This window comes from Lithobates pipiens, unplaced genomic scaffold, assembly GCF_037356315.1.
Source record: "Lithobates pipiens isolate NorthernLeopardFrog02 unplaced genomic scaffold, aLitPip1_a1.2 Scaffold_23, whole genome shotgun sequence".
Lineage (NCBI taxonomy): Eukaryota > Metazoa > Chordata > Amphibia > Anura > Ranidae > Lithobates > Lithobates pipiens.
In genome coordinates, this window is record NW_027507785.1 from 125263816 (window position 1) to 125289240 (window position 25425).

The 25425-nt window shown below is 38.1% G+C and overlaps 1 protein-coding gene across 1 annotated transcript in view; it reads right to left on the bottom strand.

Moving 5' to 3' along the window:
* Positions 1-13139: 13139 nt before the first annotated feature.
* CBX7 (chromobox 7) overlaps positions 13140-25425 on the bottom strand; it is a 41433-nt gene continuing 29147 nt past the window's right edge. The window contains exon 6 of the mRNA XM_077452315.1: positions 13140-24232. Coding sequence (XP_077308441.1) covers positions 24075-24232 — 158 coding nt within the window. The 3' untranslated portion in view covers positions 13140-24074. The remainder of the gene's footprint in view (positions 24233-25425) is intronic.

Genomic DNA, 25425 nt, shown 5'->3' on the forward strand with positions numbered 1-25425 from the left:
TAACACCCCAAAATAAATTCTGCTGCTTCTCCTGAGTACGGGGATACCACATGTGTGGGATTTTTTGGGAGCCTAGCTGCGTACGGGGCCCCGAAAGCCAAGAACCGCCTTCAGGCTTTCTAAGGGCGTAAATTTTTGAGTTCACTCCTCACTACCTGTTACAGTTTTGAAGGCCATAAAATGCCAAGATGGCACAAAACCCCCACAAATGACCCCATTTTAGAAAGTAGACACCCCAAGCTATTTGCTGAGAGGCATGTTGAGTCCATGGAATATTTTATATTTTGCCGCAAGTTGCGGGAAAATTACAAACTTTTTTTTTTTCACAAAGTTGTCACTAAATGATATATTGCTCACGCATGCCATGGGCATATGTGAAATAACACCCCAAAATAAATTCTGCTGCTTCTCCTGAGTACGGGGATACCACATGTGTGGGATTTTTTGGGAGCCTAGCTGCGTACGGGGCCCCGAAAGCCAAGAACCGCCTTCAGGCTTTCTAAGGGCGTAAATTTTTGAGTTCACTCCTCACTACCTGTTACAGTTTTGAAGGCCATAAAATGCCAAGATGGCACAAAACCCCCACAAATGACCCCATTTTAGAAAGTAGACACCCCAAGCTATTTGCTGAGAGGCATGTTGAGTCCATGGAATATTTTATATTTTGCCGCAAGTTGCGGGAAAATTACAAACTTTTTTTTTTTTTTTTTTTTTCACAAAGTTGTCACTAAATGATATATTGCTCACACATGCCAGGGGCACATGTGAAATGACACCCCAAAATAAATTCTGCTGCTTCTCCTGAGTATGGGGATACCACATGTGTGGGACTTTTTGGGAGCCTAGTCGCGTACGGGGCCCCGAAAACCAAGCACCGCCTTCAGGATTTCTAAGGGTGTAAATTTTTGATTTCACTCCTCACTACCTATCACAGTTTCGAAGGCCATAAAATGCCAAAATAGTACAAAACCCCCCAAAATGACCCCATTTTGGAAAGTAGACACCCCAAGCTATTTGCCGAGAGGCATGGTGAGTATTTTGCAGCTCTCATTTGTTTTTGAAAATGAAGAAAAAAAAAATAATGTATATTTTTTTTCTTTTTTTCAATTTTCAAAACTTTGTGACAAAAATGAAGGTCTGCAAAATACTCACCATACCTCTCGGCAAATAGCTTGGGGTGTCTCCTTTCCAAAATGGGGTCACTTGGGGGGATTTTGTGCTATCTGGGCATTCCATGGCCTCCGAAACTGTGATAGGCAGTGAGGAATGAAATCAAAAATTTACACCCTTAGAAAGCCTGAAGGTGGTGCTTGGATTTTGGGGTACCGTACGCGGTTAGGCTCCCAAAAGGTCTCACACTTGTGGTATCCCCGTACTCAGGAGAAGCAACAGAATGTATTTTGGGGTGTAATTTTACATATAACCATGGCATGTTTGAGCAATATATCATTTAATGACAACTTTGTGCAAAAAAAAAATAATAATAATAATGTCTTTTTTCCACAACATTTGTCAAAATATAAAATATTCCATGGACTCGACATGCCTCTCAGCAAATAGCTTGGGGTGTCTACTTTCTAAAACGGGGTCATTTGGGGGGGTTTTGAACTGTCCTGGCATTTTATGCACAACATTTAGAAGCTTATGTCACACATCACCCACTCTTCTAACCACTTGAAGAAAAAGCCCTTTCTGACACTTTTTGTTTACATGAAAAAATATTTTTTTTTGCAAGAAAATTACTTTGAACCCCCAAACATGAAGTGTTTTTTTTTAAAGCAAAAGCCCTACCGATTAAAATGGTGGGTGTTTCATTTTTTTTTTCACACGATATTTGCGCAGCGATTTTTCAAACGCATTTTTTGGGGAAAAAACACACTTTTTTTAATTTTAATGCACTAAAAATCACTATATTGCCCAAATGTTTGATGAAATAAAAAATATGATCTTAGGCCGAGTACATGGATACCAAACACGACATGCTTTAAAATTGCGCAGAAACGTGCAGCGGCGACAAACTACGTACATTTTTAAAAGCCTTTAAATGCCTTTACAGGTGACCACTTTAGATTTACGGAGGAGGTCTACTGCTAAAATTAGTACCCTCGATCTGACCTTCGTGATGATACCTCACATGCATGGTGCAATTGCTATTTACATATGACACCAGACCAACGCTTGCGTTCGAAGTTGCGCCTTAGCAGGGGGGGACAGGGGTGTTTTTTTTTGTTTGTTTTTTTATTATTTATTTTGCTTTTTTATTTTATTTTTAAACTGTTCCTTTCATTTATATATATTTTTTTTATGATTTTTATTGTTATCTCAGGGAATGTAAATATCCCCTATGATTGCAATAGGTAGTGACAGGTACTCTTTTTTGAAAAAATTGTTAGCGATCTCAGGGATCAAGCCTGACTCGGCGAACGCTGCAGTTATGTGTGTTGTGTTTTGTAAGTGACAGTGATCGATCGATACTGCACTTGGGTGGGCTGGGCTGGGCTTGGCGAAGGGGCTAAACGCAGGTGCTAGCAGGTATCTGGGCTGATCCCGCTAACAATGCGTTTTGGGAAACCTAAAATGCTGGCAACGCTAATATAGATCTGATCAGATACTATATTACTAAGGGAGGTGTATGCTTTGCGCGTGGGTGTTAGCGGTACTGGCACTAACCTGACGCTGCCTGGGGCGACGTAGACCTTATCTGACCCTCAAACTTATATCACCCGCCGGGTGATCAGGGGGTTAAACCTTTATTAGGTAATAAATGGCGGGTGCCCTGAAACAAAAAAAATAAATAACTAACCAACCAGCGTCACCTGTAACAGTTATATGGTGATCGCTGGTGAAAGGGTTAACTAGGGGGCAATCAGGGGGCTTTATGCGGTAGTATATGGGGGTCCCTGACGCTATAAAAAGCTGCGGCGAACCTAAATACTTACCTGCCTAACTAGCGTCACCTGTGACACTAATACAGCGATCATAAAAACGATCGCTTATTAGTGACACTGGCGACGGGGGGTGATCACGGGGTTAAACCTTTATTGGGGGGGTTAGGGGGGTACCCTAGAGCTAAAGGGGGCTAACCCTAACTGCCCTAACAGTTATTACAGTCACAAATGACACCAATGCAATAATAATAAAAAAAAAAAAATGCAATTGGTGTCACTGTGACTGGGGGTGCAGGGGTGATCGGGGGGTGAAGGGGGGGTGAAAAGTGTGCCTGGCGTGTTCTACTGTTAGTGTAGTGTTAGGTGAAACTCACCGATCCTCTCTCCTCGGTGCCGGAACGAAAAAGACCGACACGAGGAGAGATTACATCACTTCCTCTGCCTGTGTTTATATTACAGGAGAGGAAGTGATGTAATGCTGCACTTCCATTCGTCAGGAGCGATCGCGAGGGGGTGGCCATGAATGAATGGCCGCCCCCTCATCCCGGATCGCTCCTGAACGGATACCGACCGACGCTGGGCCCCCCACCCGCGGGAAGGCGGGGACGTACATGTACGCCCATATGCCTGCCCGTGCCATTCTGTCGACGTACATCATCGTGTGGCGGTCGGCAAGTGGTTAAGCGGCACTTTCCTATCGTTTTATAGGCGCTTTTCTGCTGTTAGCTGGGCGCTTTTAACCCCCCCCCGCTAGAGGCTGAAAAAAAAGAGTTGAAAGCGACCGCAAAGCACCGCTGCCGAGGCACTTTTCAGGCACTGCCCATTGATTTCAGTGTATACACTGCTCCTAAAGCGCTCCAAAGATGCTGCTTACAGGATTTTTTTTTAACGTCCTGCCAGCGCAGTGCCCCAGTGTGAAAGCACTCGGGCTTTCCCATTGGGACTGCAGATGAGGCATTTTTCAGGTGCTTTACAGGGGCTGTTTTTAGCGCTAAAGGGCCTGAAAAAAGCCTCCAGTGTGAAGGGGGTTTAATTGAGTTATCTCGACTATTGTCAAATCTGACAGGACTGAGTTTATTTCTGGTTGTTCCACCTCAATAAATCTGAGATGCCTACAAACTTACAAGCTGGGGACTTATAGCACTGAGCATCCACAAGGACTTTAAAGTGGTTCTAAAGGCACGACATTTAAAACTTAATGCATTCCCTGCATTAATGTAAAAAATGCCTTCTTGCTGCTCCCCCAAATACTTACCTGATTGATCTCTCGATCTAGCGCTGTGCCCAGCTACAGCAGTGCTGCTTTCTCACTTCTCATAGGACACAGAGGCAGCAGAAGGAGCCATTGGCTCCTGCTTATGTCAATCAAACCCTGTGGGAAGGAATCCGTGGGCTTCTGGGCACACACCTCCCATGGGTGCCCCCACAGTACATAGTTTGCTATAGAATATAACATATTTATTATTTTAAGGGGAAAAAAATCCTTTACAGCTACCTTAACTCAGTCAAAATGGCTGTGTGCCAGAAGTACTAGCCAAATTTGTATTTGAGGACTTTTATTCACTGGGTAAATCTGTTGTAATACAAACTTAAAGGCCCACCTTCAAATTAACAGTTTTATATTTGAGCCCGTTTCTATCCTCAGAGATACGAGCGAAGGATGCTCCTTATCACCTTTTATTTGCACTAGCAATAGAATCATTGGTGGAATCTGTAAAGTCAGATACACAGGTGAGGGGTCTTATTGTAAATGGACTAGTAGAAAAAATTTCACTCTATGCCAACAATATTACAATTTACCTCTCTGACTGCCACAACCCCGGCACATACCTAACTTCTGTCCCCTAAATTTGCCTTTAAATCTACTGGGTCTTTTCAATATTTTCAAAATTATTTTTTTACTTTGATTTTTTAGATCCTCTGTGACTCACCAAAGTATATTTCAAGTGATTGACTCTATAATTAATACCTTCTTATGTACAAATAAACCAGCCAGAATCTCCAGATATACACTACAACTACCATTTTTGGAAGGAGGTTAAACCCTCCCAAGCCTACAGGTATACTATATGGTTTCTCAACTTGCCCATCCTCACTAGTGATTTTTTCCCATAGATAATAAAGCTGCAATAACAGTTGAGCTGCCATCCTTACCTCATTTGAGACTCTGTATTGTTTTATACATAGAAAGCAACCAATGTAAAGATAGAAACAGAGGTTCTCTGTATGTCATTTCATAATATCGTCTTAGCCAATAATATTCTAACTGAACCTCTTTCTCACTAATTACCCCCCATATGGTGTAATCCTCAAAGAGTTCCTTAACTATTGTGATAGACCCCGTTTGGCTAGATATGGAGTAAAATATTTATATTAACTGTATGAAAGCAGATTTTTTTTTTTCATGAATAAAGCAGAGTTTTTAAAATCATACTGCCTCCTTTTGATATTTACAGACTAGATATGCAGCAGAGGTTTATCTGGGGTTGGTTGGAGTGACTGTATCTCCCTCTAATTTGGAGCAACTACTACTTTTAACAGGACATTTATTTCCACATATTACTCTTCCCTTATAGACTCTAAAACAAAATTACTTACTCTTAACTAAAAATCTCTGACGTATGCCCTCCCCCCTTCAATGTCTGAGGCACATGTAGTTCTTCTCATTTATAAATCCCCTAAGGATCCCAAACAGTGTACCTCTTATAGACCTATCACTCTCTTTAACAACTACCTCAAGATCTTAACCAAACTTCTTACAAATAGTCTTACCCTCATCCTACCCTCTACAATTGACTCAAACCCTGTAAATCTAAGGATATTCATTTACACAGACTGTTCACAAACATCCATGCCAACCATGATAACCCAGGCTCACTAGTAATCGCCTCTCTAGAATGCATTTGACATTGTGGAGTGGCCTTTCCTGTGGGAGACTCATCGAAGAATGGGGTTCCGCTTAGTTTTTATTCAATGGCTACAGGTAGTTTATCTCTCCCCGACAGCTGCCCTTAGGTTTGGGAGGTCTCCTATCACCCTCATTTCAATTGTATTGTGGTACCCGACAGGGCTATGCTCTCTCCCTGGCTCTTTTTGCCATTGCTATGGAACTTGTACCTAAAGGTCTTCCATTATTAAGGGCCTGAGACTGACAAGGCTGGGGGAGAGGGTAGCCCTGTATGCGGACGATCTCCTATTGTGTCCTAATGATGCTGGCCCCTCACTGAAGGGGTCACTTCAGGTTTTAAACTCATTCTCAGTGGTGACAGGACTCAGAGCGAATTGGTCCAAGTCCCTTTTTTTTGCTATTGACTCTGAGGCTAAGGGTAGCATGGTATCCGACCTACAATTGCAATAGGTGGATGAATTTACATACCTCGGGGTGCAGATCTCCAGAGATGATGACAGCTACATTCCACAGAACTTGTCTCCGGTTGTTAAACAGGTTAGAGCTAAATTGAAAGCATGGGAGAACGTTCCTAGGACGTGTAAATCTCATTAAAATTAAAATTCTTCCCAAATTCAACTTCTTGTTTCTTAATTCCCCATAGTGGATTTCTAAGTCCTTCTTTATATAACTAAATAGTTTATTTTCATCCTTTTTATGGAGATTCCATCCTCCTGATTTAAACTATCCACATTAATGCACCCCACCTCTCAGAGTGGTTAATGCTTTCAGATTGCCACAAATAATACATAGCAGCCCAGTTGGTTACTGGACCTGTAAATCAGGACTTATCTGTAAGCGCTACTTCCAAACTGCAGTCTCTCCAATGACCCCATTATTATAACCCCACGCTCCCTCATGTTTTTAGGCTTCCCGAACCCATAGTCTGGACCAAATTTAATGTAAAATTAGTACAGGATGTCACATCAGATCTTTCCATTCATCCATTTGATTACTTTGTTTCTACCCACAATGTCCCCCTTCATACCTTTTTAGGTACTTAGTTATCCCATGCTTTCAGGAGCCAATTTACTCCTGGGGATGCTCAGGTGGTGTCTTCGGACCTAGAACCCCCATCCTTAGGGGATGGGGATTTAGAGAAACCTGCCTCCACCGTATATGCACACCTCCTCAGAGTATCCTTACGAGAGTTATCAGGCCTGAGCAAACACTGGTCTATTGACTCTCCCGAACTGGATTCTGAGGAGGATATATGAGTTTTCCCGCTCAGCGCCTGTACCTGGAGGCCTTGTTTGAGGTGTATGTATGTTGTTTTGTGTTAAAGATTCAATAAAAAAGCTAAAAAAAAAGAAAATTTGTAGCATACTGATATGGTAGACTATCAAGAGGATGCGTGACCAGATATTATAGTCCCCCAAATCGCTTTGGTTTTCTCTTCCAGGGTTAGACACATAATACTTATATCTGGTTTATCACACAACTTTTAAACTTTTTAAAGAGGTAGTAAACTTATGAGAAAAAAAAAATTCTCCCTGCAAGGTAAAGCCATACTGTGCTAGCATGCATCGCATGCTAGCAAATTATGAAAGACGTACTATGAAAAAAAGCCCTCCAGTGTGGCATGCTGTCACTGCTGCAGAGGCTTCCATCTTCATCTGGTCTTCCTTCCGGGTTTGCTAGCTGTGGGCGCTAAAATGACAGTGCCGCAATGATGTCACTCTGGCACATGAGAATCTCATCCACGGCACACAGCTTTGAAGGAATGGCACAGGTAACAGTGCACATTTAGGAGATATTTATTTTACCTACAGGTAAGCTATATTACAAGCTTACCTGTAGGTAAAAATCACAGAGGGGAGTTTACTACCACTTTAAGATTGGGAAACTCTCATCCCCCACTTGTCATGGATGCTGTACTGAAATAGGATTCTTTTTGCACATGGTTTGGAAATGTCCTAAAATTATAGACGAGAAATGGTCTGATGTAATAGGGTTCACCATCACATTAGATATACCCCTGTCTTTTGGGTTATTTAGATTATTCTAATATACCAAACTACATCAAACTCCTTCTCTGTCTATTATACTTTGCAAAGAAAAATATGGTTTGAAGGTGGAAATTCCCTGACCCGTCTACCATTGCTAGTTGGTAGGCACTTGTTAAGCAAGCACTACTATTATATCAACTGACCTATGAAGCAAGGAGCTTACCAAAAAAGTTTGACAAGCTGTGGTCACCTTGGGTAGGAACACATCAAGCAATACTCTTGGATTGAAGTACCATTTGAAATGTACTAAACTTACATTATATCTTTGTTTAGTATTTCATATGTTACATTAAAAAGTAAGGACAGACACTCAAATACTTTTGAATTACTTAATTATCTTCCCACAGTCTAGGAGCCATGGGGTTGATTTACTAAGTCTAGAGTGTGCAAAATCAAGTGCAGCTCTGCATAGAAATCAATCAGCTTCCAGGTTTTATTGTCAAAGCTTAAATTAACCTCCCATGCGGTATGATTATTTCTGATTTTAGGTGCTGAAAGCAGTACAATTATTTTGCATGGAAATTTGGCGTTTTATATTGTATGCCTGCAATTCTTAGGAATAACTCTCTTAAATCTGTTCAAACAAGAGTCTAGTAGACATCCCTGGTATGATAAAGTTTATAATATAATAAATAACTATAAATAATGATAACCAATAATAATAAAAATGATTCAATAATGTAATTAAATCCAAAAACACTGAAATTTGCTCATTTGCAGAAATGTCGCTGTCCTTAGATTTATTGTTTGATGACGGATCTCCCCAAAAATCACTATCGCTCAATTGTGCAAGTGATTCTAATTTATTATCGCTGTTTTCTAGCTGGTTTAAAATCACTTTTCACATAAAGGGACACTTTTTGGTTGCTTTGGACAATCTCCAAATTCCAGGCAGAAAAAAGACAGTATTTATAATATAAAAGTGCATGCAGGGCACTGGACAGACCACTAGAGACAAAGGAGATGTGTATTTGTTTTATACAGTACTGTAATCTGTAAGATTACAGTACTGTATGTGTTTTGTGTATTTTTACTTTTTTGAATTTAGCGCCGATCTCTCGTAACATCGCAGGGAACAGAGCTCGGCGGCACTTGGACATCGCTGGATCCAGGGGACAAGGTAAGTAAGTCTCCCTGTATCCAGCGATACGATCCAGAGTCTGGCTCGGGGTTACCGCTCGTGGTACTGAAATTGCAGCCCGAGCCAGACTCGGGATTACCGCCAGGGAGGTTAACAAACTGAAGTTAGAAGCTGAATGGCCACCAAGCACAGCTGCACCAGATTATGAGTGCTCCAATTTTAGTAAATCTCCCCCCATTTTGCTGATATAATGCATTGGGTTGACGTCATATTGTTTGAACTGTAATGGGCATTGTGATGTTGGGTTAAATGTTCATTTTTTAGGTACTTGTATTTAAATGTACAAGCATTCTATACGACGGACTGGTGAAAACTGGATTCATACAAATGTATAAATTCACCATGATTTTCCTATTGTGTAAACGAATAATAACAATTCACACAAAAACAGCATATAGCTGTGCAAGGGAATGTAAGCAATTCTCCTTCTCCAATTCTCCTTCACATGATGTATAAAGTGACCGCAAAACTGGGCTAAGAGAAAAAAAATACTCCACAAGAAAACAATCTCTCGCTATTTACCTATTAGATATTCCAATTTGCCCATTGCACTAAATCAAGTTTGTGATGCGTGGGCAGCTTTACTGTATCTTTATTAGATGCGGATGCTTTTTTTGTATTTAAATCATTATCTTTACATACATACAGTGGTGTGAAAAAGTGTTTGCCCCTTCCTCATTTCCTGTTCCTTTGCATGTTTGTCACACTTAGGTGTTTCGGAACATCAAACCAATTTAAACAATAGTCAAGGACAACACAAGTAAACACAAAATGCAATTTGTAAATGAAGGTGTTTATTATTAAAGGTGAAAAAAAATCCAAACCATCATGGCCCTGTGTGAAAAAGTGATTGCCCCCCTTGTTAAAACATACTATAACTGTGGTTGTCCACACCTGAGTTCAATTTCTCTAGCCACACCCAGGCATGATTATTGCCACACCTGTTCACAATCAAGGCATCACTTAAATAGGAGCTGCTTGACACAGTAAGGTCCACCAGAAGATCCTTAAAAGCTACACATCATGCCGAGACCCAAAGAAATTCAGGAACAATTAAGAAAGTAATTGAGATCTATCAGTCTGGAAAGGGTTATAAAGCCATTTCCAAAGCTTTGGGAATCCAGCGAACCACAGTGAGAGCCATTATCCACAAATGGCGAAGACATGGAACGGTGGTGAACCTTCCCAGGAGTGGCCGGCCGCCCAAAATTACCCCAAGAGCGCAGCGACGACTCATCCAAGAGGTCACAAAAGACCCCACAACAATGTCCAAGGAACTGCAGGCCTCATTTGCCTCAGTTAAGGTCAGCGTTCATGCCTCCACCATCAGGAAAAGACTGGGAAAAAATGGCCTGCATGGCAGAGTTCCAAGGAGAAAACCACTGCTGAGCAAAAAGAACATCAAAGCTCGTCTCAATTTCTCCACAACACATCTTGATGATCCCCAAGACTTTTGGGACAACATTCTGTGGACCGATGAGACAAAAGTGGAACTCTTTGGAAGGTGTGTGTCCAAGTATATCTGGCGTAGAAGGAACACTGCATTTCATAAAAAGAACATTATACCAACAGTAAAATATGGTGGTGGTAGTGTGATGGTCTGGGGCTGTTTTGCTGCTTCAGGACCTGGAAGACTTGCCGTGATAAAAGGAACTATGAATTCTGCTGTCTACCAAGAGATCCTGAAGGAGAATGTCCGACCATCTGTTCGTGTACTCAAGCTGAAACGAACTTGGGTTCTGCAGCAGGACAATGATCCTAAACACACCAGCAAGTCCACCACCGAATGGCTGAAGAAAAACAAAATGAAGACTTTGGAGTGGCCTAGCCAAAGTCCTGACCTGAATCCTATTGAGATGTTGTGGTATGACCTTAAAAAGGCCGTTCATGCTCGAAAACCTTCTAATGTAACTGAATTAGGACAATTCTGCAAAGATGAGTGGGCCAAAATTCCTCCAGGACGCTGTAAAAGCCTCATTGCACGTTATCGCAAACGCTTGGTTGCAGTTGTTGCTGCTAAGGGTGGCCCAACCAGTTATTAGGTTTAGGGGGCAATCACTTTTTCACACAGGGCCATGATGGTTTGGATTTTTTTTCACCTTTAATAATAAACACCTTCATTTACAAATTGCATTTTGTGCTTACTTGTGTTGTCCTTGACTATTGATTAAATTGGTTTGATGTTCCGAAACACTTAAGTGTGACAAACATGCAAAGGAACAGGAAATGAGGAAGGGGGCAAACACTTTTTCACACCACTGTACATGAAAAACCAATCTTAGCTTCTAAGAATCATCCTGATGTCTACATGTAGGATCTGCTCTCAGGCTTGTATAATAAGGTAAATAGCTAAACACAGCAAGTAACTTAGTAATCAGAATTCATCCATCATTCATTTGACTTATTAAACTGAAATTGGACTGCTTGCTATGGGTCACTGACCTTTGTATTCCTACTACGCCCTGTTACGCCTTTAAAGCTGAGCTCCAGGCAGATAGAAAAGACAGAAATTATCGCAGCTCTGTATTTATTAAAAAACATTTAATGCATTTTTAAAGGGCAAACAGTGCAAGTACCTGAATTTGACCTGGTAAAAGCATTACCACTGTACAGCAGAGCTCACACTGGAAAAAGGAAAAGCAGTACAGGAGTTAGGTGTTCTGCAGTGCTTGTGTGCTAAGAAGGGACATGCTGACAGGGGGAGAAAGCAGAGGAGCAGACAGATGAGCCCATCGGGCTGCTGCTTTTTCTTTCACTGTCCAGTCCAGTCATAGGCTAGGAGAGGGATGAGAGCTCTAATTAATATTTAATAACATCAGAGAAAAATCAGATCTCTTGCCTTGCCAGACAGAGATGTAGAGCTAAACAAAAACCCAAACTGGATAGACAAATATTTTTGCAGGTAAAAGAGCCCTGTATATTTCAAAATGTTTAATTAGCCATTTACCAGAAGTTCACCTTCCTGCCCAAGGCCGTCATATGACATCCTGGACTTTGAGTGGAGATATCTGAATGATGCCTGCAGCTTTTTCTGCCAGCGATTCCCTGCACTGTAAGAATGATCATAGTGGCTGTTCAGCGGCTTCATTGTTTTTACAGGCGGTGGGAGGGGACGTCCCCTCCTGCTGCCCTCCAGTACTTCTACCAGGTCACCTGTGCGATCAGCGAGCCGGAGAAGAAATTTGTCCGTTCTGGAAGTTTACCATAGAGAATACCGTGGGCCAGATGGTCCCCAGCAGTCTTTATGACCTTCGGAGGCCTAGGCACGACATTATGACATCATGTCCGGTCTGGCAGATGTAAATACTGCTGTGTACTCTCCTGGAAAAGGCCAAGATCGCTTTTTTTTTTTTTGATCTCAGTCTTTCCAGCCTAGAGGAGAGATGTGGGGTTTTAAAGACCCCATATTTCTCCATAAAGAGGACCCGTCATGCCCTATTTCTATTCCAAGGGATGTTTACATTCCTTAGAATAGTTATAAAGTGATAAAAAAAAAAAATTATTTTTAGGGAAAGTGAAAAAAAAGTAAATAAAATAAACAACATTTGAAAAGGGCATTTAAGCCACACATGAGGTATTGCCATTAAAGTTAGAGCGAGAGCAACAATTCTAGCCCAAGATATCCGTAGTCTGTCGCTATTCCATGAGTGTTCGTAATTTTAAAGCACTTCAGGTTAGAAATACATTTATTTGGCGTAACATCATCTTTCACATTATATAAATTGGGTTAACTTTAGTGGGTTTTTTTTTTTTTCGTTTTTTTTTCATTAAAGCATTTTTTCCCCCCCAAAAAAAGTTTGAAAAATTGCTGTGCAAATACCGTGTGACATAAAAAGTTGCAAAAACCACCATTTTATTCCCTAGGGTATCTGAGTAATTTTCTAGAAAAAAAAAAGTATGATTTTTACATGTAGGAGAGGAGAGCCAGAATAGGGCCAGTATGGAAGTGGTTAAATGTATCTGTATATAAGTGGAGTTTCTTCAAAAACAAATCACAATAACATTCAGAAATATGTACATTATTGTTCCAAAAAATATGATAAAACTCACCCAACAAAAAGCTAAATAACATCAAACTGTAGTCTGAAGGTTGTGTTTCTGCCCACCTTTTAAACTATCTCAGTCGCAATAAAGGAATCAGGAAAAACTAGCCATTGATTATTTAATATATATAGAGCATTTTATTTTGCAACAATTCCTACATAAATAAATGTTCAACAAATATACAAAAATAAAAGCGGACATCTGTTCAAGACACTTTATACACTCTCTGCATCTTTCTGGTCATTGCTTAAACCTCAATTCTCACCCTTATTTTCAGGCTGGATTGCACATGTATACACTTTAATAACTTGGATAACTTGTATTCTTAAAAAAGGAATAAGTAATGTGCATTTTACTGAAACACACAATAACGCTCCTTGCAGTGTTGCCCAAATGCACTTAAGTAATGTACCTGCAATAACCATGGTGGAAAATGGTCTTTCTTAGGACCCTGTGTTGATGGGCTTTGGCTTTTTTTGTCAATGGCATCAGTTTTAGACACTTCTGAACCCAGACAGAATTCACTGGCAGGTGAATTTGACCTGCAGCTGAGCTCCTTCTGACCAGCATTTGCCCTGCTTCAAGCTAATTTTTGCATTTTGCAAAATCCATCTGACAAAAAAAAAAAGCCTGTCACAGGCCCTTAGTGATAAGAAGATTTCAATATCTGTGCTGCTGAAAAGTAAGCAGTCTGGATCTCCCATAGTTTACTTTTACATACAATATCAGTTACAAAGGATTATATAACATAGATAAGGTATGGTTTAGGTAAACTTGAATTTTTCATGCTAGATTAGGCATGTTTATAACGACGTAATTTTAGGACCCCTTTGTGATATATATTAGGGCTATCAGAACGTCCTCATCATTACTTCATGAAAAAAATATAGCTTTTTACTGGGCTATATCAGTTATTGTAATATTTCTTTGGCTATTATAGTGTAAATCTGATCAAATTTGAGGAGTTCTGATTATTTTGTGACTAAATTATAAAACACTCTTAGCCCTTGTACACACGGTCGGACATTCCGATGGACAATGTCCGATAGGACCGCGTTGTCGTATAATCCGACAGTGTGTGGGCTCCATCGGACTGTTTCCGTCTGAGTATCCGACGGACCAAGTTTCCAGCTGGGCTATAAAATTTTCCGACAACATGATCCGATTGGACTTTGTCCGATCATGTGTAGAGAATTCTGATAGGACAAAGTGCCACGCATGTTCAGATCAAATTCCTAGACCAAAGCTATTGGCTACTAGCCTGAACGTATTCCCGTCCTAACAAAATAACGTCATCACGTTAAGTACGATCGGATTTTCTGACAACTTTGTCCGACTGTGTGTATGCAACAGTTTCGGACAAAATCCGACGGATTTGGTTGTCGGAATGTCCGACCGTGTGTACAAGGGCTTACACACATTCCCACTATTACATCAGTCAGCTGATCTCTCTTTACTGTCTATGAAAAAGTAATTACCAAAGTAGGCCCAATTACTACTGCTATAATAGCAGAGAATACATTTGGCGACAGTCAAATTCTACAGTGCACATGTTGGTACAATTTGGGCAGCATTTTTGTAGAATTCTACTATGAAAAGTGACTCCACTTCATCGCTGGAACATAAGCAAACATAAAACCAAGTCACTGTAAGATCTGCAATGTATAAACTGCTGTACAATGCAAGCAATGTCAACATATCCAGCAATACAACATAATCCAACCTGAAAATCTCTCAAAGGTACATTCAGTTTGTCTTTGTGACTGCTATGCATATTTATCTGTGCAATTAAAGCAAGAGAACCTCTCTACTAGCTTCCTCCACAATTAACCTTAGGTAAACTCTTTAATGCCAGAGGAAAAATGATGTTTCATGCATTATTTTTAAGCAGCCGAGTGTTTTAAAGCAAGCTGCCTCCTTTTCAATCATCCTTAGAATGTTCTATTTAACTATGCATATTCTAATTTAGATGGTAACAAACATACAAAAATCTTCACCTTGCTACTAAGTCAGCAATTAACATGTAAAAAAAAAAAAAGGAAACGTTGCTGGACACTTAACACAACAATCAATGCTGCTAAAATAGCGCTGAAGAGCTGAAAAAAGTTTTGTCATCATGTTTTAAATATGCAGCTACAAATGAAATTGTACAAAACATAACAAAACATTATGGATTAGTCACAGGCTCCTAGGTATACCTCTGTGTGACTCCTCCTGATTAACCCAATTTATTCTGAAAATGATATATTTATTTTTAAGCAAATTTCTAATTCATGTAGGCACCAAGGAATATTTTAAAATCTTGCTTATACAAAACCATCTTTAGTGGACAACAATCTATAGTAAAATTATATAAAGGGATACAAGACAAATACATACATTATTACTTTTAAGCAAAGATGTGCAGCCTTTTGTAACAAGTAGCAATCTATACAATATAAAATAAAACAATCACATTTCATCAAAGGTAAAATTTCAATTCTGTGTCTGAGTCTAAGTCTGGGCCAGAGCACAGCATGCTGCTTTTAAACTACAAACTAAATATACATATAAGATTTTATATATATATATATATATATATATATATATATATATATATATATATATATATATAAAATCTTTTTCAATTACAGCTACCTGTTGAGACAGATGGCATGAAGGAAATTAGGTACATTAATCTTAGCACTTTTTTCACAAAAAAATCCCATATTGCAAAAAGGACATAAAGTACAAATAAACTGTAAAGAACTACCCAGTAAAAAAATAAATCTCTCTTCATCTTTGAGATGCGGTAAAGGGTTTGCTTACTTTTTGCTAAAAGTGGACCCCCAACTGGTAACCATCCAAAGAACAAGAAGGAAGATGTCAACCCCAGTGATAGCAGCAATGTGAACCCAAAATCTGCTAGAGTCTATGTTGGTATTACAGTGTTTTTGTAAGTGGAATCACCTGGATAGGCAGGCTTTGGGGTTTATTTACTAAGAAAATAGAGACTGTTCACTTTGAAATGTGTATGATCATTTAAAAAAAAAAATCAATGTTGACTTAGCTTGCTAAAGAAGGCAACATTCTGTTCACTGTGAATACACAACACGATTGGATGATTGAAGTAAACAAAACAACGTATTCATCAAGTGACCAACATACACTACACTAAGTAAACAGTCTCATTTCCTTAAAAAGTAAGCCCATTTGTCCTCTACTCTGCCTTGCACAACATGGCTAATGTCATGCTATTTAGATAGGAAGAAGGGCGGTCCCTATATACTGCTACATGGAAAAGTCAGAATCATTGAGCGACTCTAAAGTTTAATTTGGAAAACACCTTTAAAACAGAAACTTTTCCGGATTTTCTGTTTTATAAAGATTAAATAAACCAACGTGCTTGTAACCATAACAAGCAATAATTTTGAAAACTCTATAAGCCACAGATGTTTGTTCATAACATACATAAGTGCTAAAACATTGCATTTATGCAACGATTACATTATTGTTCAAATATTTAATTGATAGAACATACATGATATATAAAATCTGAGCAATAGTGATAATCACTATATTTTAGGATGTGTAGTTAAAGTGCAAGAGTCCTTTAGCAGGTAAATCTCACAGGAAAAACTGCCACTTATAGTGAGACCAGTGTTACTAGATATTTTTATCCTATTCTCGGTGCTGCTAAGAAAAAACAAGGCATTTGGGGTAATTGTGAAGCTACCCAAAGATCTTTTGTAAACTAGAGTAATATAGACTTTGCTGGTACTCTGTTCTGTACGTTTTTAAACTAATGGAATCACCAGCATTTTACTCATAAAATATAAAAGCTAACACATGTCGGAAGACACAAGACTGAAAGAGTTTTTGGATTCAAAGTTAGACCATGAATATATATTTAAATAAAACACAGCAAAACAAATGACATGAGTAGAGCAAAAACTGAAAACAGAGATCAGAAACTGATAGAAGTTTCAATGTGCTTATGTGCTGAATGACATTGTAAAAACCTGTAATCACCTTTAAATGGAATACAACTAAAAAAACAGTGTCTAGTTATAATAGGTTACCTTTACACTTATATTAATAAATAACCCACAAGGATAAAAAATAAAATAAAAATGTAAAAACAATGTAAAGAAGAATATTTTATGGGATGAGACAAGCTAAAATTGGAGAGAGAAGGTTGAAACTGAAGAAATATCCAATTTTCTAGAACATGCTTATTCTGCAATCTACCTCCAAACCTCCAAATATGAAAGAAACCACCAATGGGTGCATGGGGTTTAGTAAATAAATGAAAATCTTGTTAGTTGTAAAATAATGTTAACAAAAAAACTGTATATTTACAATAAACGAAACAGTTACCTGAACTGCTATCTGACCACTAATTCCAAACTATTACTAGCAATAAGTGTTTAAGCACAATTAGTTCCCAGAACATATTCTGGCTCACGTGTTGACAATGCCAATCCCTATGTTCAGAATGTGAACTACTCTCCTACACATATGCATAAGCCACTGACTGGACACAAGTTATTGAATGCTATATCGTCATACTTTTGTCAACTGCTGTGTGTATACATTGGGGTTGATTCACCAGTGCAGTGACACCAGTAGTATATTTTCAAGCTGGATAATATAGGAGCAAATAATTATAGCCATATAAATAAAGTGGGCGATTTACTGTAGGTTTTTGTTTGGTTATTGTTTTAGAAAATGTGTATTCACTTTTAAGATTCAAACAAGTTAAAAGGAATTTTGCCATTAAAAAATAACCATCTAATTCTGCCATCAACTCCCAAAGAAATGTTGGATTATCTGGAATGGGTGCTGTTGTTTTAATTTATATTAGAGCTTACACATACAAAGGTGCGCAATCAGCAAAGCTATTTCACAGATAAGTGTCTTAGGATAGACCTTCATTGCTAAACTTTGTAAGACTAAAAAAAAATTAAGTGTGATTTTTATACAATCATTCATGCAATCAATTCTTTTTCTTTACTGGTTCAATTAATGTTCAAAAACACAAAACTATGAAAGAAGTGTCTGTAAGTGTCTACATTTGAATAATAATCATTGTCCCCCATTCAGAAAATCACTACACTATCTGCAATGTGACTGAGCCTTATTGTACGGTTTGCACGTACTGATCGCATGACTGCGCACCTCTGTGTAAAATGTATATCCTACACAAAATCTATAAAAGTTCTAACACAGGGGGTGGAATATATGATGAAAGGAGTGGATCTTCACTGACCACTGCAATGGTGACCAGATACAACTTTGCATTATCTAAAGTCTTACTCACAAACTTCTTTTAAAAAGATAAAAGCAAGAGAGTCCGTACAGGCTCCTGGTGCAGTATCCTTTTGATATTTGAATAAAAACAAAGTACTTATTTTGGACTTGCATGGATCGTTTTCTATAGCATGACCATTTTGTAGCATCCTGCCTGGTAACAAAATACATCAATGTGTAACTTGAGCCCTTGAGTTGGCGGAGAGGATGTCCAAAAACTAAATGTAAGAAAACAAGAAAGCACAAGGACAATAAAAGAGCAACATGGGTATAATAGGTTGAACATGGCTTCAAATAAAAAGTAATTGATTTGTGGAAGTGCCCAAATCAATGGACATCATTCATAAAAAGGTTTAAGCAACTATGAGGAAATATCTTACACCATGCAGAATACAGCACAGATTGCTACAACTGGACACTCATAATTATTTAAACACTTTTTATACAGCCTGACCTTGAACTAAAGTGTGCAAAATATCGTTCAAATAGATAGAATGCAAACACATAGATACTTAGTATAGGCAAGCTAAACAACGTATTCATTAATTGGTCCTAAGTGTTATCACATGAAGTTCACATAACATATGTAACTTATACCAATATAATATGTATATAATGGTACAACTATGCTGCCTCTAAACTTCACTATAAAGCAGCGCACTACATAAAACTAAAGGGATCCGTGAAATATCTTGTCTAATCACGAACAGATTTTCGTTCATAAGTCTCGTGGAACAGGAAAACAAATTTTCACTGTACACAAACACACAGGAAAACTGTTAATAATATAAGCTACATATCAATTCCCAGTATATACCTCAGCATACTAGAATAAAGATATGAGATATCCAAGTCATTAACAAAGTCAGTTTTATAGGACAGCTTTGTAATGTGTAACAGTGTTATAATCAATGTACTACTTTACAGGATCTTCATTTGCTGGGGAAAGCAGATATATAATATAGATAGGGGAGAAAGGTTAAAGTGCTACGAGTTAATGATCAAATGCCATAAAATTGTGGACACCCTCTAAAAAAGTAGAAAAGCAAGAAATTATTAACTTAGATTCCATGCATCATTTTAGGTTATATACTGGTTTAAATGTTTTACTTTTTTTATCCACATGTAGGGACTGATAGGAAACCATTAGGTACAATGATGTATAATTTACATCACTGCAATAGATGAATGCACAGTGGCACTTTGTTATAAAAAAAAGTCTTATTTTCCAGGGACATTCTTCACTATTGGTCTCTCGAGAACTAAATCATCATCATAATATATATATATATATATATATATATATATATATATATATATATATATAAGCGCTGTATGTAATAAGTGCTATAAATAGTTTGGCTGTCAAACAAAAATTATAATTTTAAATTACTCTGTCATTTTCACAAGAACGTGCATTCAGGCACTTTAGGGACTTTTTTTTCAAATCAAACTATTCATAATAAAAGTTAACATTGCCCGTAGCAACATTTCCAGTAAATGACTACATTCTGACTGTAGTCCACCTTTGCATATAGATAAACAGCAATAATATCTACTAGGACTGTGTTTTATGCTGATTCTAAGGTGTCATGATAGAAAGCCATAAAAGTATACTGGCACCAGTATTATTGACCAGCAGTGATATCAGATTAATAGTGTCTGGAGTGGCATAGTGGGCACTGGAATTTTGGGTGCAAACGACTTGGTGCATTAGGGGTTATTTACTAAAGGCAAAACCACTTTGTACTACAAGTCCACTTGGAAGTAAAGTCGCGAGGGGGACATGCAAGGAAAATAAACAAAAAGGGGTTTAGCTTGCACATGATTGGAGGATAAAATCAGCAGAGCTTCCCCTCATTTCAGATCTACCCCTCAGATTTACAGGGACTGCACTTCCAAGTGCACTTGAAGTGCAAAATGGATTTGTCTTTCCGAAATAACCCCCTTGTCTTTCAGCGCTCTGATTTTTTTTTTAAGGTGGCATCTTCTAGTTTTTTGACCATGCTCTTTCTGACATATCGATAACTAATCAGCATGGTTGCTGAGCATGCCATTATAGTGTTCACATGGCTTTGTTTACCAACAAGCCTGTGCTGAATACTCTCATCTGTTGTGCTTCGCACATCAAGAAGCACTTTGGACGATGGAGGTGTTGAGATGTTATACAGATTGTAAAAAAAAAAAAAAATGTAAATTAAAAAAAAATTTAAATAAGAAAAAATATTAGTAAACTGCATTTTGTGTCAGATTTGGAGTTAATTTACTAGAGGAATAAATCATGTTAAAGTGGATGTAAACCCTCACATATACCTAGTGAAGTGGTCAGCCTCAGATGATACACAGAGATTAAACAAATCTCCCTACATAAATTTTACATGTATATCGGCTGTCTTCAACTGTGTATATCATTTAGAAGTGAACATCATGTTAGAGATTTTTCTCTTCCTGTTCAGCACTGGGAGTGGATTATTGGCATACAGCCAATACAGCTGATTGGAGGAAAGGCACACACACCCTCTCCACATCGGAAAAGGAAGAAAGGAATATGCATAGCTGTGCTCTAACAAGTCAAGCTCTCTGCTAATCTATTTACAGCAACCTCCCATGACACAAATTTCAGGCTCCTTTTATCTCCTGTTTTAGACAACTTGTCAGAAGTTATCATGCTAACAGGGCTACGGAGCAGGAGAAAGCCACGGGACTCAATGCTTTGGAGAGAAATAAGAAAATAATGCAGATATATGTGTCCAGCTCAAATTTCATGAATCGGGTTTACATCCACTTTAACTTGTAAAGTGAATTTTTACTTCCACATAAATGAATAATAGAATGCAGTACAAATTCATCTCATTCACTAAGCTAAGTGAAAATTCTATGGCAAAGTGAAAAGTCACTTAACAAAGTGAACATGCTTTTCTCCTTCGTAAATAATCCACAGTATAGCAAATTTAATTTATGTTCAAATAAAAAAATAAAAATAAAAGTGTAAAAATTATTTGACCAAGGCATACTGACACTGTTAAATTTGGCCTTTGCGTCCAGGCATAAATGGTCTCTTATCCCTATTAATTTTAAGGGCTATGCTTAGGTTAAACTAGATTTTCAATATGATAACTAATTTTTAAACGGCTTTCATTTATGGGAACAAGAGCTGCACGATTCTGGGAAAAATTTGAATTACGATTTTTTTTCTTAGAATAAAGATCACAATTCTCGCAAAGTAACATCATCTTTCACATTATACAAAAAAATTGGGCTAAATATACTTTTTCGTTTTTTTTTTAAATTAATTAAAGTGTATTTTTTCCCCAAAAAATTGCATTTGAAAGACCACTGAGCAAATACAGTGTGACATAAAATATTGCAACAACCACCATTTTATTCTCTAGGGCCTCTGTCAAAAAATGATATAATGTTTGGGGTTTCTAAGTAATTTTCTAGCAAAAAATGCTGATTTTTAACTTGAAACCAACAAGTGTCAGAAAAAGGTTTAGTCTTTAAGTGGTTAAACTTCCCTCATTTAGAGACCGAAGTTTATGCCTTTGGTCTAAAGAACAAAATGTTACAATGTTTATAGTTAGCTCAGCAGCTGAGGAATGTTGTGAAACTTGGCAGACTGCCTGTTTTTTTTTGTTTTTGTTTTTTTACAGCTGTTGGCTTGATCAGAGAACTCTGCATAGAATCTGGAAAATGCTTTAAGATCGCGAGGGGGGGGGGAAAAAAAACGCATACTTGATCCTTCAAGATTAATCGTGCAGCTCTAATGGGAACAGAAAAGTTTGTGAATCCAAAAATCCAGTGCCTAACTGTGCCCACAAATATTAATCCACGGAGATTTGTAGCTGTGACTGTAGTCAGAAGTGAGCATTGCAAAACTAGTGTGCACGGGGCAAGTTCAATCAATCATAATCAATCAATGCAAAAAAAAAAAAAAAAAACTACAAAAGTTTTTGCTATCTCAGTCTGCATTAAAATAATAGACGTGGGCACAAAATCTGTGCACATCATGTAGCTTATTCTCAGAATATAGTTCACTGCTAGTTTAAATGAATGCTTGCTTTTAAAACATGAGGAGCAAATTAATTTGTTTGTGAATCTATAAATATGTCAAACACCTAGTACATATACAATAATGGAAATGGGCATGACTGTACACTTATGGCAAACATTTAGGCCTTATACACAAAAGCACTTAGTGAACCATCTACTTTGCTTTCCTGCAATGTGTGTACAGGAACACTGCCTGCAGCATTTAGGCCATGCTTGACACTGCAGGCCCAATCCTTTACACTAGAACCACTGGCTGGCAAAGCTGAGTAGAATGCAGTCCAGAGCTATAAAGCTCCAGCGTTCATGTGTATGAGGTCTTAGAATAGCGCAGAAGCTTTAGACATATGCCACTATGACACTGTATTAAAAACCTTAAATACAAGTTCATTTTTAATGCTTATCTTATCCCCAAACCCTAGTGCAAAATAAAGTGCTTATCTTAACCAAACATATGGCCTCATAAATACTTTACCCTGTGGCCATTGCATATTTTGGTTCTATATAGAGGATCAAGTCTTTGAATTCATCATGTTATAGATAAATATCTTTCTTATATCAATGTAATTCCTCTCTGTATGTAATACTGGGATCAATACCTAAGATATTAACCACTATGGGCAAAAGTAATTTTCTTGCTTTTCCTTCTAGGCCTGGAATCCAAAATATGATATATGGAACTGTAGGATATATGCATGAGGGATATCCCAATACGTGAAGCACTAAAACATTTGTTGACGTATATACTGTATACCTCTGCATACTACAAATGGTGGCAAACAATCCCACAATACTTTGGGATCTAGTTCCAATAATTCCTTCTTTGGGATTTCCAGTAATCTAGAAATCCACAAATATATATGCACAGTAAAAATTGTCCACTTGCTGAGACAATAACATTTTTGCCAGCATAGAATTTCATGTATACAGCACTAATTACTACAAGAGAGTTAGCAAGTTTTAGAAGTAAACCTGTAAAAGGTGAATTACACCATGTATACCATATGTGCAAATGGTTCTTCATTAAGATACAAGTAAAGCTTATTAGCACAGAAGCAGATAGCACATACAGCAGCTCTAATACCTTTATAAATATACATATTGCAGAATGAGAATAAACTGTAAAACTCAGGACCTTGTACACTAACTGACTGAACATTATTCAAGCATCTGAACATTACAGTGTGCTGTGAGTGCAAATACATAAGTCGGATTACTACGATCTGTGGTGTGAGTGCAGTTAAAATGGTTGTTACCTTGTCATACTGTACAGGTTGTTGTGTTAATATAATCTGCTATTACAAGACGCTGTTTTACTGTAGCTAAAACATCTACCATTAGAACAAAATATGATGCAACTGTACATTGCCATATATTATGGCACCTTTTCTGTGAAGTATCTTTCACAATTTGCATCTCTTCCCATGCAAAACATTTTTGTATATTAGTTTTATGGAGAGTTAATAGCTTTTCAACCGGGAGAGAATTTTGAGAAAGTCAATTGTAGCTTGTGGAGCTGGCAATAAATATTGTAAGAAATGTTAAACCCTTGCTATCACAGAAACAGTGTTCTGCACTTTAATACAGGCCAGTTAAAGGGGGAACTCCCATTTGCGTGCAGTTGCTTTCTAGTCTTCAAACTTAAGTTCAGTAGAGGAAGAAAGAAGAATATGAGAAAGATACAACAGAGGGGGACGGTGCAGCTAGCAATCGCCACCGCGGTCCCGGAAAAAGCCTTCTGCCGACTGGGATTCACGGAATGTCACTGTGACAGAATTTGAGGTGATGTCAGTAACAATGATCTCAGTAGGTGTGGGTACAGCAGGAAGCCAGGGAGGTGAAGTGGCTGTCTTTGTATCATCTGAAAAGAAAATAGTAGTGGTAAGCAAATCATAGGACTGAGAAAACACAGAAATGTACAGACAGGATTAGAGGTCGACCGATATGGGTTTTTCTCTGGCCGATGCCGATATTTAGAAATCATGGCGGCCGATAGCCGATATATGATGCCGATTTTTTTGGGCCGATATGTTAGGCCGATTTTATTTATTTATTTTTAATCCCCCTTGATCTAACACACCTTTCCCACTGGGGCGTTTTAAGGCGCTTTTGGGCTAAAAATAGCGCCTGTAAAGTGCCTGTAAAATGGCTCCCCTGCAGTCTGTGAAAGACAGAGTGCTTTCACACTGAGGCGATGCGCTGGCAGGATCTTAAAAAAAAGTCCTGCAAGCAGCACGTTTGGAGTGGTGTATACCGCTCCTCCACCACTCCTGCCCATTGATATGAATGGGCACCACTGCCGAAGCGCATGCAATGCGATTTGGCAGCAGTGCTTCATGGGCGCATTTAACCTCTTCCTTGGCCGCTAGCTGGGTTATATGTGCCCCACTAGCAACCAAATAGCACCGCTAAAATGATGGTAAAGAGCCGCTAAAACTTGCGTTTTACCATCAACGCATGCCCGCTCCAGTGTGAAAGCGGCCTTCATACGTGATACAGAAAATTTCTTACACTTAAACATTTATTAAACAAAACAAACCTCCAATCAGTTTACTTGTATGTATGATTTATATAAAAAAAAAAAAAATATATATATATATATATATATATATATATATATATATATATATATATATATATCAAATAAAAACAGGTAGTCAAAACTTTTGGACAAAAAAAAAAAAAAAATGGGCTAACTTTACTGTTTTTATTTTATTTTTATTTTTTAAATGGTGTATTTTTTTCCCAAAAAAATGCATTTGAAAGACCTCTGTGCAAATGCCATGTGACATAAAATATTGCAACAACCGCTATTTTATTCCCTAGGATCTCTGCTAAAAAAATATATATCATTTTTGGGGGGGTCTAAGTGATTTTCTGGCAGAAAATACAGGATTTTTACTTGTAAGCAACAAGTGTCAGAAAAGATTTAGTCTTTAAATGGTTAAACTGAGAACTTCTACACACAGAGATGATTTTATTCATTCAAGTGTAAACATTGTATCATTCTGTTCTTTTCTTGGCAGCCTGCCCAGAGTGGAGGAAAGGGTTGCT